Below are 15,676 nucleotides of genomic sequence, written 5' to 3'. Positions count from 1 at the left end.
GTAGTGAGAAAGCTTCAGTGTATCTTATTCACTACATTGTCATAAACAGAAGATTTAGTTCGTTTTTTATAGTACAAAGCCTTTGGGGAAATTTTTTTGGAGTGTCTTTTGCCCATATCAAAGTAAAAAAAAAGCCCTCATAATACAATTGAACTACTCTGTATAACAACATACAAGATCATTTTTATTCTTTGTGTTGGAAGCACATCTTTGTTATAAAGAGGCTGCTAAGATATAGCTACATCAGAAAGATATAGCTGTTTACACAGTCTTAGAAAAAAATATCATTGTGTGAAATCCAGTGTAGGTACTATAGTTTCTGATATATCTCTCAATAAATGGTATGGTACGTATATCTAAATGTCTATGTATAATATATACATGAAATCTTTCACTAACCTTAAACATAAACTTGACCCAACACCATCTTCTGGATGTAATGCCAATAATTTCACCTTCAGGAAGTTCTTCATTTCTTCCTAGTTTTGTAAATGTTTCAAGACTTTTCAGGTAAAGAACACCATTTATCAGAAAAAATATCCCATCATGTGATAGGTTCACCTGCTCCACGCTGTGCCTTTCATTATTACTCAGAACCTCTGGAGGTACTCTGACTCTGTTCCAAGTGTGGAATGAATCGTTGGTTTGAAAGGTCTCCATGTCAGCTACCACCACAATAAATGAAGGAACACAAGCAAGCCAGGAATACTTTAACTGACTCCCAGCTGGCGAAGAGATTGGTAAAAAGCCAGGATCCTCAGGTATGGTCATTAAAGGAACAGTCAGCAGAAAAGGAAGATCTGCAATAAAGCAATCTTGAAAAGTCACTTCGTTTCCTTTAATCTCCTTTATTAAATCATCTGCAGCCATTGGCAAATTAATATACCACAGCCTAAGAAGAGAAAAATGAAAAAATTAAGAATAAAATTATCTCTCTCTCCTCTCATCCATCTTGCAGAGTATCATCTTTAATTTTTTTATATTTATCAATAGAAATCTAGATAGGCAAATAATACTAAAATTCGACCACTGCTCCATTTCTTCTCATTTTCCATTTTTGTCCCAAAGGAAAATAATCTTGAGTCTTAAAGCTCTTTCTTCTGCAATATGTTTCCATATTCCTAAATATTCTTATTCTGCTCTTTATTAACATGTAATCTTTATACATTATCTATTGCCTTCTGATATGGAAGATAAAGATTTATTTCTTGTATATCATGCCTACCTATATGTCTTTTCTTCTCATCTCTCAAATTATACCACAATGATTAGTTAAATCAGTGGAGTCTTTATATGGTCATTAATACTTGGGTATTAATAACCATAGTACAGATGTGTAAATATTTATATATGTAAATATTAATAATTATAGTATAGTCAGCTATACTATGATTATATTTTCTTTCACATAGATATTACGTACATAATTTTTCCTAGAGTTAATAATTATTTATTTTTAAAATTTCAATTTTTGTTTAGGGTCTGGGGTGTACCTCAGTGGCAGAGTACTAGACAAGCACTCTGCCTAGATGGGCTTGAGTACCACCTCCTACTCCACACACAAAAGTTTAGTTTTCTGTTTTCCAATAGATAATTGAAATAGTGTTCCACAATAACTTCCATGTGATAAATGCAGATGTAATCTTGTACTTCTCTCCTAGTATTTTCTGTTATAACTCTTGGGGTCAAAGCCATCATTTATTGGATAATACTTGATTTTTCTTGTTTAGCTAATTATATTCTTCAGTACCTTTTGTGAATCAGTGTGTAAACATACATTTTTAAAAAATTCATACCTTTTATTGTATAACTTATACAAAATAGTTTCCTAGTAGCATATTTATATATACATATAATTTGATTAAATTTACTTCTCAATACCTCCCCTTTGCCCTCCCATCCTCCCTCCCTGAACATATATAATTTTTGAGACCCTGAGTATCTGAAAGTATCTTTCTTTTACACACCTGATGGATAGTAGGGTGGGGAGAAGGCATTTTTTGATCAGGCCTTTTCTATTCCAAATCACTAATGAGAAAGTCAGATGACAGACTGATTTTTTGTTATTACTTAAATCTTATCTTTCTATAAGTTTTTAGGATATTTTACTTCTCCTGGGTAATCTGAAATTTGACATGGCTAAATCTATCTTTTAAAGTGGACACAAAGTGATTTGTGAAAATAAACATTCTGACACAGATCTTAGAAGTAATGAGAATCTCTAGGAGAGTTTCAAAAGGGAATCCAAATAACCAACCTCAGGATGTGGAATGTTTTTAGTTAAGTACTTCTTGAGTTTCATTTCCTCAATGGATACATATTTAAGTTGGTGATGATGGCCTTCTGTCCACTCAGAATGAGGTCCTGGTAGGTTGATAGGACTCCATATTAGGGCAGTCCTAAGATTGCTATCAAACCTCTTGTGCTCTAAACCATGTCACCATGAAACTCAGTACAATTTCTGCTTTCTGAAAGCCACATCACTCTGGCTCTAACATTGGTTCCAATTGTGATTTCTTAAATATTAGTACCATGTTAGATTGTCTACTGATTATGATAATAATCTCATATATGTCATTGCATTACAACTAGGTATTGACACTCTTTTATTTGGGTGAACAAATTGATTATCCACAAGGCTAGGAAAGACTTGGTCCCCAAGATTTATCCAGGGCATAGTGCCCCTTTCACTTTTCCATACCTATGGTTTTGTTTTCAAATTTTTGACTTTTTTATTGTGATTGTACACTTTCCAACTTTCTCTTTTGTTTCCTATGTGTTAACACTCTAATATTCTTTTACAAATACATCTTATCATATTTTTGTGAAGATGCTATTCAGAATAGTCAAGAGTTCTTCAGAAAATTAGAGCCAATGGGATATATAGAGATACATAGAAAGGGATTTATTATAAAGGACTTGCTCATATGATTATAGAAGGTAAGAAGCCCCATGATGTGCCAGCTGTAAGACTAGAGGCTCAGAAAAGCCAGTGGTGTAGTTCTAGTCCAAGCTCAAAGGTCATGAGAACCACATAAATCAATGGTGTAAATCCTGGTCTGATATCAGAGACTCATGAACTGGGGTGCAAATGATAAAAATTCTGTCCAAGTCTTAAGATTTGAGAATTAGGGGAGCTCACGTGTGAGTGCAGGAGAAAATGGAAGTCCAATTCAAGCAGAGAGTAAAGTCTCTCTTGCTCTACCCTTTTATTCTATTCAGGACTTCAGTGGATTGCCCAATGCTCAAATCACACTGGTAAGAGTGATGTTCTTTACTCAATCCACCAACTAAAATGCTAATCTTTTCCAGAAACATTCTTACAGATAATCCAAAAATAATACTTTACCAGTAATCTGGGCATCCCTTAACCATCAAGTTAACACATAAAATTAACCATCGTAATTCCATCCCTTATCAACTTGGAAGCATATGTATCTCTATAAATCATACTTAATTTCTAAATAAAGCCAACAAGTTGATGATACCACCTAACATGATGCAAGTATCCATCAGTGTTTATCAACCAAAACTGCACTACTGCAGTTCCTTTTCCAAAAAAGGAAGTAAAGTCATTTAGTGATGTTTTTTTTTCCTGATATCTTACAATTTATGGCATAAAAATATGGCATAAAAACTAACAACACTTAAATACAAAGTCAATAAATAAATTTTAAATTATATGATAACATAATAAGAGGAAAGAAAACAAGGAACATATATATATATATAATTATGTATATAATATATATATAGTATGTACATAATTATACATAATTTTATAACTATATATATATATAGTTATGGTTTAGATACCAGGTAGTGTCCCTTAAAAGCTGATGTGTGAGAAAATGCAAGTAAGTTTAGAGGTGAGATGACTAAGTTTTGAGAGCATTACCTAATTAGTGCATTAATCCTCTGATAGGGATTAACTGTAGGCAAGTAGGGTGTGGCTGGAGGAGGTAGGTCACTGAGTATGCCTTTGGGCTTTGTATTTTGCTATGAGGGAAACACTTCCTCTCTTTCTCTTTTTCCCCCTACATCCTACCCTACATCCTATGCTTACCGGTGTCATGTCCTGAGCTGCTTTTCAGTAATGGATAGAACAACTAGTAACAGATCTTACAAGGTAACAAAAGACTTGCATAACTCTATAAATCAACTAGTACTAACAGATATCTGTAGAATACTCCAACTAAAAATAGCAGAACATACATTCTTCATAAGTAAACAGGGAACCTTGTCTCAATAAATTTAAAAGTATTTTATTTACTGTTATAGTTTGGATGTGAGGTCTCCCCCAAAGGCTCACATGTGATATAATGCAAGAAGATTTGGAGGAGAAATGACTGATTGGAGGAGAAATGATAGCTTTAACCTAATCAGTGCATTAATCCCTGATGGGATTAACTGGTGGCCAGAGGCAGGTGGGGTGTGGCTAAAGGAGGTTATTCCTTGTGGCTTCGAAATATATATTTGTATCTGGCAAGTGGAGACCTATTTCTCTGGTCCTGATCATCATGTGAGCTGTTTCCCTCTGCCACACTCTTCTGCCATGGTGTTCTGCCACACCTCGACCCTGGAGGAATGGAGCTGGCTGTCTATGAACTGAAACCTCTGAAACCGTGAGCCCCCAAATAAACTTGTCCTCCCCATACAGTTGTGCTTTTGGGTCTTTAAGTCACAGCAGTGAAATAGCTGACTAAACAACTATGAAAAATGAAATTATAAATCAATAAAAGGTAAACTTAGGAAACTCCCATGTATGCAAAAATTAAACCATGTACACTTAAGTAACCAATGGGTCCAGGAAGGAATCACAAAGTTACACAGAAAATACTTTAATATGAATTAAAGTGAAGACATAACATACCACAAAGTATGGGATGCAGCTAACGCAGCACACAAAGAGAAATTTAGAGTTGTAAGTGCCTATCTGGAAACTATCATGCTAAGTGAAATCAGTTGGTCCCCAAAAAACAAAGGTCAAATGTTCTCTCTGATATGTGGATTATAACACACAACAAGGGGGGATAAGAGGTAAGAATAGAAGTTCAGTGGATTAGAGAAAGGGGAATGAAAGGAAGGGAGAGGCTAGGAATTAGAAAGACAGTGGAATTAAAAAAAAAAAAAAGAAAGAGACAAAAAATCGGCAACCTAATTTTCCACCTCAAGAAACTGAATAAATAGGGCAAACTAAGCCTATAAAAAACAGAAGGAAAGGAATAACAAGGATTAGTGCTTAAATTAATGAAATAAAGAATAAATATAAATAAAGAAAATCAGTGAAAGCTAGTGTTGGTTCTTTGAAATGATCAACAAGATTGAATAATGTTTAACTTGTCTGTCAGAAAATGAAGATTTAAATTACTCAAATCAGGAATGAAAAAAAAAGAATATAATTAATAAAATTATAGAAATAAAAGAGAATTGTAAGGGGATAAATCAGATGAATGGACAAATCTCTAGGAAAATACAAAGTATTGAAAATTGATTCAAGAAGAAATCAATGATCTGAACAGACCTATAGCAAGTTAAGAAATTTAATTGCTAATAATTTTAAAAAACTACCCACAAATAAAGGCCAGGTCCAGATGGCTTCATGGATGAATCCTACTTAACGATAAAAATACTAAAAAAAGACTAGGAATAGAATAGAACTTTCTCAACCTAATAGTAAAGTGAATCTATGAAAAAAACCCACAAATAACTGAATAGTTGCCTTCTAATATTAGGAACAAGATTATTTGCCTTCATTATTTGTATTCAACATGTGTAGTAGAGTTCTTAGCCATGGCAATTAGTGAGGAAAAAAGAGAAACAACCTTTTGCTTGGAAAGGAAGAAGTAAAACTATCTTTAACTATCTTTATTCCCACATGACATAATCTTGTATAAAGAGAATACTAAAGAGTGCGCAAAACTGGTTAGAACTAATAAACAAGTTCAGCAAGTTTTCAGGATACAATATTGATGTAGAAAAATTTAATCATATTTTTGTATATTAGTAATGAACAATCCAGGAATGAACAAATCCATTCCATTTGCAACTGCATAAAAAATAAGAATTTAACAAAAGAAGCATAAAACTTATACTCTGAAAACTACACAATGTTGTTGAAAAAATATTTGAATAAACAGAAAGACAGCTTATATTCATGAGTGGAAAGACTTAGTATTGTTATGATAACATACACTCCAAATTGATCAGATTCAATATAATTCCTTACAAATCCCAGATGACTTCTTTGCATAAATTGACAAGCTGATCCTAAAATTTTTTATAAATCTCAAGAGATCCTGAAGAGTCAAAATAATCTTGAAGAACAAGAACAAGGATGGAGGATTGACACTTCCTGATTTTAAAACCCACTAATAAACTGAAAAAAAAAAAAAAAGTGGTGTTGGCATAAGTATTGAAAGCCAGAAATAAAAGAGGTAGTCAGTTTAGATAAGTAAATCGGGTCAGATCCAGGAGGCCAATTTGGATCTGGGAAGTTGGAGAGGGATTAAAATGTTAATGCCTTCATAGCCCTTCCTCTACCCTTATCAAGAAAACCTGCCCTGACTCCAACCTGTTGCTAAGGTAACCTGTCCCAGGAATTGTTTCTCCCTACAGAGAGTTATAAAAGTTGGTAATTAATGCACTCTGGGCCCCCTTCCTGCTTGGCCCCTCCCACCCATCTGCTTCTCATCTTTTGGCCATTCCGTCCAGCATCTCCTGGGTCTAGTCACCTATGCAGGAAGGAGAGAGATAAGGGGTAAAGAGCAGGAGAACAAAGGATCCTAGGACATATAAAAAAGGCAGAAAGCTCTCACTTCTTGTGATAGCAGGTTACTTCTCCCAGGAGAAGTCTTGGTTACCCTTTTTTAAATAAACCCTGCTTTATATGCTTGCCTCTGGGTGCTTCTAGTTATACTTCAACATGTGAGGAAGCAGGACTTGTCACTGATAACTGGTGGGATCAGTATGAACATACAGGGCAATAGAATAAAATTGAAAAATCCTGGAATAAATGGCTTTGTTGTTGTTGTTGTTACTGGGAAATGAGCCCAGGGCCTTGTGCAATCTAGGCAAGTGCTCTCCCACTGAGTTTCATCTGTGACTCTTTTTAAATTTTTTTTTTTTCAGACAGGAACTCGCTGAGTTATCCAAGTGTGCTTTAAACTTGTGATCCTTCTGCCTCATCCTCCTGAGTAGCCAGTATTACATGTATTCACCACAATGCCCAGCTTATAACTTGACTTTTCAACAAAGAGTGCCCAAACAAGACAATGGGGAAAATAGTCTTTCAACAAATTGTGCTGGGACAACTACATCTTCAGATTTCTAATTAATTTGGATTGTTATCTCACACCACAAAAATGAACTCAAAATAAATCAAAGACCTAAACATATAAGCTAAGACTCAGAAGAAAATACTGGTAAATCTCTAACTTTAGATTTGGCAATGGTTTCTTTTGATGTGACACCAAAGGTACAAGGAACTAAAGATAAAAATAGATAAACTGAACTTCATAAAAATTAAAAACTTTTGGGCTTCAAGGATATCATGAGAAAGCATTAAAAGACAACCTGAAAAAGGGAAAATATTTGTAAATTGTGTATCTGACTTGCATTTAGAATACATAAAGAATTCTTATAACTCGATAATAAAAAGACAACCAGATTATAGCATGGGAAAGGAGTTGAAAAAAGGACATATAAATGAAAAAATAAGCATATGAAAAGATTCTCAATATCATAAATTATGAGAGAACTACAGACCTACAATGAAATACTATTTCACACCAAGTGCAGTAGTTATAGTTTAAAAGACAGTCAAAAAACAAGAGTTGGTGAAGATGTAGAGAAATTGGAATCCTCATATACTGCAAATAGAACTGTGAAATGATACAGCAACTTTAGAAAACTGTCTGGCAGTTTCCATTAAGATACCATTTGACCCAGAAATTTTACTCCTAAGAGGAATGAAAATGTATGGTCACATAAAGGCTGGTACATAAATGTTCATAGCAGCATTCTTCATAATAGCTCCACAAATGAAGAGTGAATAAATCTAATGTGACATATCCATATAATAGAATATTATTTGTCATAAAATGGAATGGAATACTGATAAAGTACTACAACATGTACAGAGCCTGAAAACATGATGCTAGCTGAAATAAAAGCCAGTTACAAATAAATATTGTATGATTCTCTTTATATGGAAATACCCAGAATAGGCAAATCTGTAGAAACAGAAAATAGATTAATAGTGCTACTAATCTAATGGGAATGAGGAAATGGGGTTTCTTTTTGACTTGATAAAGACATTCTACAATTAGATAGTGATGATAGATGCATAACTCTGTAAATGTACTGAAACCATTGAATTGATTTGAACCATTCTTATAGTTTTAAAGGGAGGACATAAATTATAGCTCAATAAAGCTTTTTAAAATAGAAAAGAAACAAATGGTATCTATAACCTTCCTGATTAATCATAAAAGGCCTCTAGTTTGATTTTATAGGGACTGTTTTTTTCTTTTTTTTAATATTTATTTTTTAGTTATTGGCGGACACAACATCTTTGTATGTGGTGCTGAGGTTTGAACCTGGGCCGCACGCATGCCAGGCGAGCACGCTACCGCTTGAGCCACATCCCCAGCAGGGGACTGTTTTTTTCTACCTCCCTACTTTCCAAGTTTTATCAAGTCAGAAGGAATTTAAGCTTCAGATGATCGTTTTAAAGATATTTTATCCCCTGGAATGTTACATCTTATGGTACCCATGAATTTCACTTTTATGTGTCTACTAGAATGCACATTTTCTCAGGTCTCAGTTAGAAACCTGGGCATATCTCACTCCCTCCCCCTACCTGGAATGTTCTCCCAATTTGCTAACATTTCTTTTCAATAATGCAAATGTTATCCTTTTAGGAAAGCCCTCCCCAATTTCTTCTCCTCCAAGCCTGAGTTGGTATACCCTCTATGTGTCCCACTCCATCCTAGGCTCACCTCTATCATAACATCTCTGTTTGCTTGTCTCACTACTGTAAGGTCTTCAAAGGCAGTAACCTATATCCTTTAGTTATAAGAACCTTACCCTGTACCCAGGTGGCTCAATGGATTAAGAAAGGCCATCCGCATCTTGTGATAACCTACTAAGTTTAACAGTAACAATAGATGCTACTTCTCGGGTAGAATTTTTGGTGTGTTTATGTGTGTGTGCACAAGCACATGTGTGTGCAGTGGTGGTAGTGGTGATTATAACAACCATATATGTTAATCAGCTTTTCATTGCTGTGACCAAAGTACCTAATAAGAACAACTTAAAGAATGAAGAGGTTATTTTGGGCTCACATTTTCTGAGGTTCAGTCTGTGGTTTGCAGACTCCATTGCTCTGGGCCTAAAAGTAGAACATCATGGTAGAAGGGCATGGTGGAGGAAAGCTCCCCAGCTCATGATAGCCAGGAAGCAGAGAGTGGGAGGAACTAGGGACAAAGTATATATCTCCAAAGCCATGACCCCAGTGCCCTACTTCCTCCATCCATGTGTCACCTGGTTATAGTTACCACCCAGTAGCGTGGTCCTTTCAAATCATTAATCCATCAAGTGGACAAATCCATTGATGAGGTTATAGCTCTCATAATCTAATCATTTCAACTCTCAATATTCCTGCATTGCCTAACATGAGTTTTTTCGGGGACAACTTATATCCAAACCATAACACCATCTTACCATTGTGGCTCACTCTCAGAAACTAGAAGAAAACATTTTAAAAATATTGCCAGGATTTGCCACCACCCCCAATAAGGCTTTTGGATTGAAGTTTAGGTTTTAACAAATTGTGAAACTATCACCCAAGAGTTTGGCTTGGCATTTTGTGAGTTGGTAATTAGTCCTGAGTATCACACAATTTTTTTCTATCATAAAAGAAGTCTCTTTGGAAATTACTTAGAAGATACAGTACATAAAATTCCACCAGGGTTTTTAAGTCTTTTAAAAGTTTCTGATATTTTTTTTAAAAAATTAAACCTGAATTGTATATTTGGAATTAAAAAAAATAAAATACCCCTTTATCTTCGGGTTTTCATATGAAAAATAAGCCTTTCTCTTCAAAACTGTATATATGGTGGGCCTCTGTCCCAAAGTGGCCAACTGCCTGCTTAGTATTACAGAATTCTGTAAAAACAAAATAAAATTTCTCTTTTAGTCTTTTTATAGCCAAAAATATTGTAAATTACATCACGATATATTGAATTTGTTAGTTTAGACATTCTTTACATTTCTAAATTTACCATACTTTCAATATCTAGCTTTTTAAAACCATTTAGCTTACTCCCCATTATAAATTTATGAATTATAAGTCATAATACAGTTTCCAACATATCAAAAAAATCATGAATTATCAGAATCCTTTATGAACTGAGACTATGGCGATCCTTAAATACATAACCCTTTGTTTTTATCACTATGAACTACATAATGAAGTTTCTAGAATCAGTCTTAGAATTTTTTCTATAGGAGCCTACTTCATAATGACATACTCTTTTAAGGCAGGTTTCAAATGATATCTGGAAACTAAGAAAAATTCTCTTAAAATTCAGATAGGTCTGACATGCTCCTTCCTTCTTTTTCTCATGAGATATAAATAGAAGTTGAATTGAACCAGAATTATTCCCAATACAGTATATTTGAAATAAAGGCAATTGTTTCATTATGAGAATTCCTTGAATAAAATCTCAGATAATGAGAGCAAGTCTACAATTTTATAGCTTCTTTTTGCCCTAATCCTCTAATACTGCTCTTGTTTAATTTCATAGAAATATGTCAACCACCCACAAAGAGAATTTGAGATTGCCATGATGGGTGTCAATAAGGGTCACGGGATATGGGGCCATCTAATAGGAGAATCTAACTACTGGGAATAAAGAAATGGTGTGGTCCAGGAAGGCCCCTTAAATAATATACATTTAATAAATCTGATAGAGAAATGTAGGTTTTCCTAGAAAACACTTAATGAATGATAGATATTTTAATTGTTTTCTGCAAATCTTATTTACTTTTCAGGATTTTATAAAGCTACATTTTATGCAACTGTTATAGCATTCTTAATGTAGCAGAGAATAATTTGGAAATAAAATAACACAAGAAAATTACAGAACAAAAGACCAAGAAAAAGTTTGTTATGTAAACAAACTTTAAAACTTATTTTTCCATTAAAAAGGTAATTCATGGTTATTAAAGATAATTTCATAAATACAGAAAAAATACTATATATATATATATTTTTTCCCATAAATAGGATTATTGTTTTTGAAAAGATGCTTGGAAATACGATTACTAGACCAAGTTAAAAACATTTTAAAACTCTTGATACATGTTACAGAATAATTTCTAAAACAATTATCTTAATCCATTTTATTACTAGTAATCCATAACAGACCGTTTCACCACACTATTGCCAATGCTTGAATTATTACTTTTAAAGTATTTTTTCATCAATATGTGATGATTGTACATGTTGTTAAATATAATAAACCTAGCTTGCTTCAGTTTACCTGATTTTTCAGCAGCATTTGATACACTGGACTGATTTCTCCATTTGAAACACAGCATTCAGCCTTAGATCCTCCTTTCTTCTCTTATTACATCCTTTTCCTAGGAGATCTCATGCACTCACAAAGCTTCAAGTACCATATAATTTTCGAACAACTCCTCAAATTGTATAGCTCAGATCCCAAGTTTTATACCTAGCTCTATATCCAAGAATCTAATTAGATTCTTAACTTTGTTAGCTTTTCACTTCCTGTGACCAAAATGCCCAAGAAGAATAACTTAGAGAAAGAAAGATTTATTTTGGCTCATGGTTTCAGAAGAGTCAGTCCATGTCCAGCAGGCTCCATGGCTTTGCCCCTGAAGTGAAGCAGACTTTCATGGCAAAGGGCATGGCAGAGGGAAACTTTCAACTCATGGCAGCCACAAGGAGTGTAGGGGGGGAAAGGGACTGGAGAAAAGCCCTTTCAGGGCAGGCCCCCTGTGACCTACATCCTCAACCTGTACCCACTTCCATGTAGTCTGTTCAGGCATCAAAGAATTCATCTATGATGAGATCAGAGTCTTCATGATCCAATCATTTCCCCAAATCCCCCACCTCTAAACACAGGAAGCTTTGGGGGACATAATAGATTGAAATCATAATGGCAACCTTGACATTTTATTGTCTCACAAGCACTTCAAACCAATGTCCAAACCTGAATTGCTGCCTTAAGGCTTTGCCTCTCAAGCCTGCATTTATAAACGTTCATTGAATGAACAAAGAAAAAAATGTTGCCTCATTCAGAGGAGAGAACAGCTCTCTTACAGCTATGACAGAAGCATTCTAGACATAAGGAGTGTCATAGAAGGGGATGACTAGTAAGTAGAAAGGTTAGAGAAAAGATAGGCAGGGACCACATCATGCTAAGCTCTGCACATTTGGAAAACATTTTTTGCTTTCATTCTTAGTACAATGAGCAAATAATGAAGATATTTTATATAGGATTTTTAATTGATTTTTTGAAAATACTTTGATTCACAAAAAGTTTTCCCCAACTTTCCCCAGTGACAATGATTTATATACTCCTAGTTTGTTGTCAGCATAACAAAATTGATGTTGCTACAAGTCTATTAACTTAGATACCAAACTTATTTATATTTCACCAAATTTTACAGACACCCTTTTTCTTTTTTGCATAGTTCTGTGAAATTTTAACACATGTGTAGATTCGTGTGGCCATTACTACAACCAGAACACAGAACTGAATGTGTCACAAAGTAGAAACCCGTTTATATTACCACTTAAGGGCCATAATTGCCTATAAAACGTAACCACTGGATACCAGTTATCTGTTTTCCATTTTTACAATTTTGTCACTTCCAAAATAAATGTAATTATATACTACATGTGTCTTGCTTGATCTAACTATAGCCATTTAGAATCATAATTGCCATAATTGCCCCTGAGGAACCCTGATTGATTTCCCCTGCATAGTTTCCCAGTTTACTACAAAAAAAACCAACCAACAAAAAAACAATTAGAGTAGTATGTTGAACTTTTTGACCAGAAAGTAGAGCCCACAGTGCCAGAAAAGACTTAAATCCTTGATATTAAGCTTGAGATAAACAATGTATTCTGACTTGGATGAAAGTCGCTCTTGTCCTGACCACAAAATAAGCCTACTTCCTCAGACCCCAAATTGTAAGGATCCCCTGGGCTTGCCACTACCCTCAACCATGCTTCTGTCATAAGTTCTCACTAAATTGTATTCTGTGCAATCCTTTGTTTATCCATCATCGATGGATATTTGGGCTGTTTCCTGCGTTCGGGTATTGAGAATGATGCCTTGAGTAGAAGTGTACAAATATCTGCTCATGTTTCTGCTTTCAAAGCATTTGATGTATACCCCAAAATGGAATTGCTGGACCCAATAGTAACTACATTTTTAATTTTTTTGAGATACTAAAATACTTGTTTCCATAGTACCTGCAACCATCCTACAGTCCCACCAACAGTGCACAAATATTCCAGTTTTTCTATAGCCCCTCCAACACTTTCTGGGATTATTTTGTTTGGGGGATATTATAATAGCCACCCCAATGGGTATAAGGTAATATCTCATCATGGTTTGGATTTAAAATTTCCTAATGATTAGTTAGGAATAATATTAAGCATTATGCTTAATTAATATTAAGCATATTTTAATGCCTTTATTTGCCATTTATATAGTCTTTGGAGAAATGTGTGTTCAATTCCTTTGCTCGTTATTAAGTTTCTTTTTGTTGTGGTTGAGTTTTGACTGTTATCAACATATTCTGGATAATAATATCAGATGAATGATTTACTAATATTTTCTTTCATTGTCTTTTTACTCTGCTGATAGTGTCCTTTAATGCATGAAAGATTTTAACTTGGGCTAAGGCTATTTTTTCTTTTGTTGCTTGTGCCATTTGTGTAATAGCCAAGAAATCACTGCCAAATCTAATGTCATGAAATGTTTCACTTTTTACTTCTAAGGGTTTTATAGTCCTAGTTTTTACGGATAAGGACTGAACTATTGATAAACACAGTAACTTAGATAGATGAAGAGTTAAAAAGCCACTTTCAAAATGTTATTGTTTTGGGGAAATCCTACAGGGACGAAGCATATAACACAATGTAATATTATTCAGCCTCAAAAATTAAGGAAATTCTGAAACATTGTATGCCATGGATGAATCTTCAATATATTATACTAAATGAAGTAATCAGTCACAAAAAGGCACATATTGTATTATTTTACTTATAATAATTCTCTACAGGCCAGGATGAAATCCCTCACCAAAAATTTAAGCTGTTAGAATCAGATCATGGACTTGTAGCCTCCAGAATTGTGAGAGAATAAAACTGTCTTTTAAATTTTTTTATTTGTTCTTTTAAATTATACATGACAGTAGAATGCATTTTGATACATCATATATAAATGGAGTATAACTTCTCATTTTTTGGTTTTATATGAGTATAGACATTGGTCATATAATCATATATGTACATAATATAGTAATATCCAATTCATTCAATTATCTTTCCTATTCCCATTGCACCTCCTTTCCCTTCAATCTCCTTTGTCTAATGCAAAGTACTTCTATTCTTCCATAACCCCCACCACTATTGTGAATTAGTATCTGCAAATGAGAAAAAACATTTGGCCTTTGATTTTTTGGGGGATTAGCTTATTTCACCCAGCATGATATTCTCTATCCACTTACTGACAAATGCCATAATTTCATTATTCTTTGTGGCTGAGTAATATTCCATTGTGTATATATACCACATTTTCTTTATCTATTTATCTGTTGAAGGGCACGTAGTTTGGTTACATAGTTCAGCTATTCTGAATTGAGCTGCTATAAACATTGATGTGTCTGTGTTACTGTAGTGTACTGATTTTTTTAAGAGAGAGAGAGAGAGAGAGAGAGAGAGAGAGAGAGAGAATTTTTTAATATTTATTTTTTAAATTTTCGGCGGACACAACATCTTTGTTTGTATGTGGTGCTGAGGATTGAACCTGGGCCGCACGCATGCCAGGCGAGCATACTACCGCTTAAGCCACATCCCCAGCCCCTAGTGTACTGAGTTTTAAGTCCTTTGGGTATAAACTGAGGAGTGGGTAACTGGGTCAAATGGTGGTTCCATTCTAAGTTTTCTGAGGAGTCTCCATACTGCTTTTCAGATTGGTTGCACCAATTTGCAGTCCTATCAATAAGGTATGAGTGTACCTTTTCTCCCACATCCTTGCCAACATTTATTGTTACTTGGATTCTTGATCATTTCCATCCTGACTGGAATGAGATGAAATCTCATTGTAGTTTTAATCTGCATTTCTTTAATTGCAAGAGTTGATGAATATTTATTCATATATTTGTTGGTCGACTGTATTTCTTCTGTGAAGAAGAATGGGCCAGTTCCTTGGCCCATTATTTGATGGAGTTTTTTTGTGTTAAGTTTTTTGAGTTCTTTATATATTCTGGAGATTAATGCTCTGAGGCACAGGTGGCAAAGATTTTCTCCCATTCTGAAGGCTCTTCACATTCTTGATTGTTTCCTTTGCTGTGAAGAAGCTTTTTAGTTTGATAACATCTCATTTATTGATTCTTGATTTTGCTTCTT

General features: G+C 34.3%; 1 protein-coding gene across 1 annotated transcript in view; it reads right to left on the bottom strand.

Annotated features, from left to right (window-relative positions):
- Catspere (catsper channel auxiliary subunit epsilon) overlaps positions 1-15,676 on the bottom strand; it is a 158,413-nt gene that overhangs the window by 96,036 nt on the left and 46,701 nt on the right. The window contains exons 8-9 of the mRNA XM_071619668.1: positions 10,061-10,170; positions 400-892 (exon numbers count right to left, since the gene is read on the bottom strand). Of these exons, the coding sequence (XP_071475769.1) occupies positions 400-892; positions 10,061-10,170 (603 nt within the window). The remainder of the gene's footprint in view (positions 1-399; positions 893-10,060; positions 10,171-15,676) is intronic.

Source organism: Marmota flaviventris, chromosome 12, assembly GCF_047511675.1.
Source record: "Marmota flaviventris isolate mMarFla1 chromosome 12, mMarFla1.hap1, whole genome shotgun sequence".
Lineage (NCBI taxonomy): Eukaryota > Metazoa > Chordata > Mammalia > Rodentia > Sciuridae > Marmota > Marmota flaviventris.
Note: the sequence above shows the minus strand (reverse complement) of the source record. Positions and strands in the feature narration are given on the sequence as shown.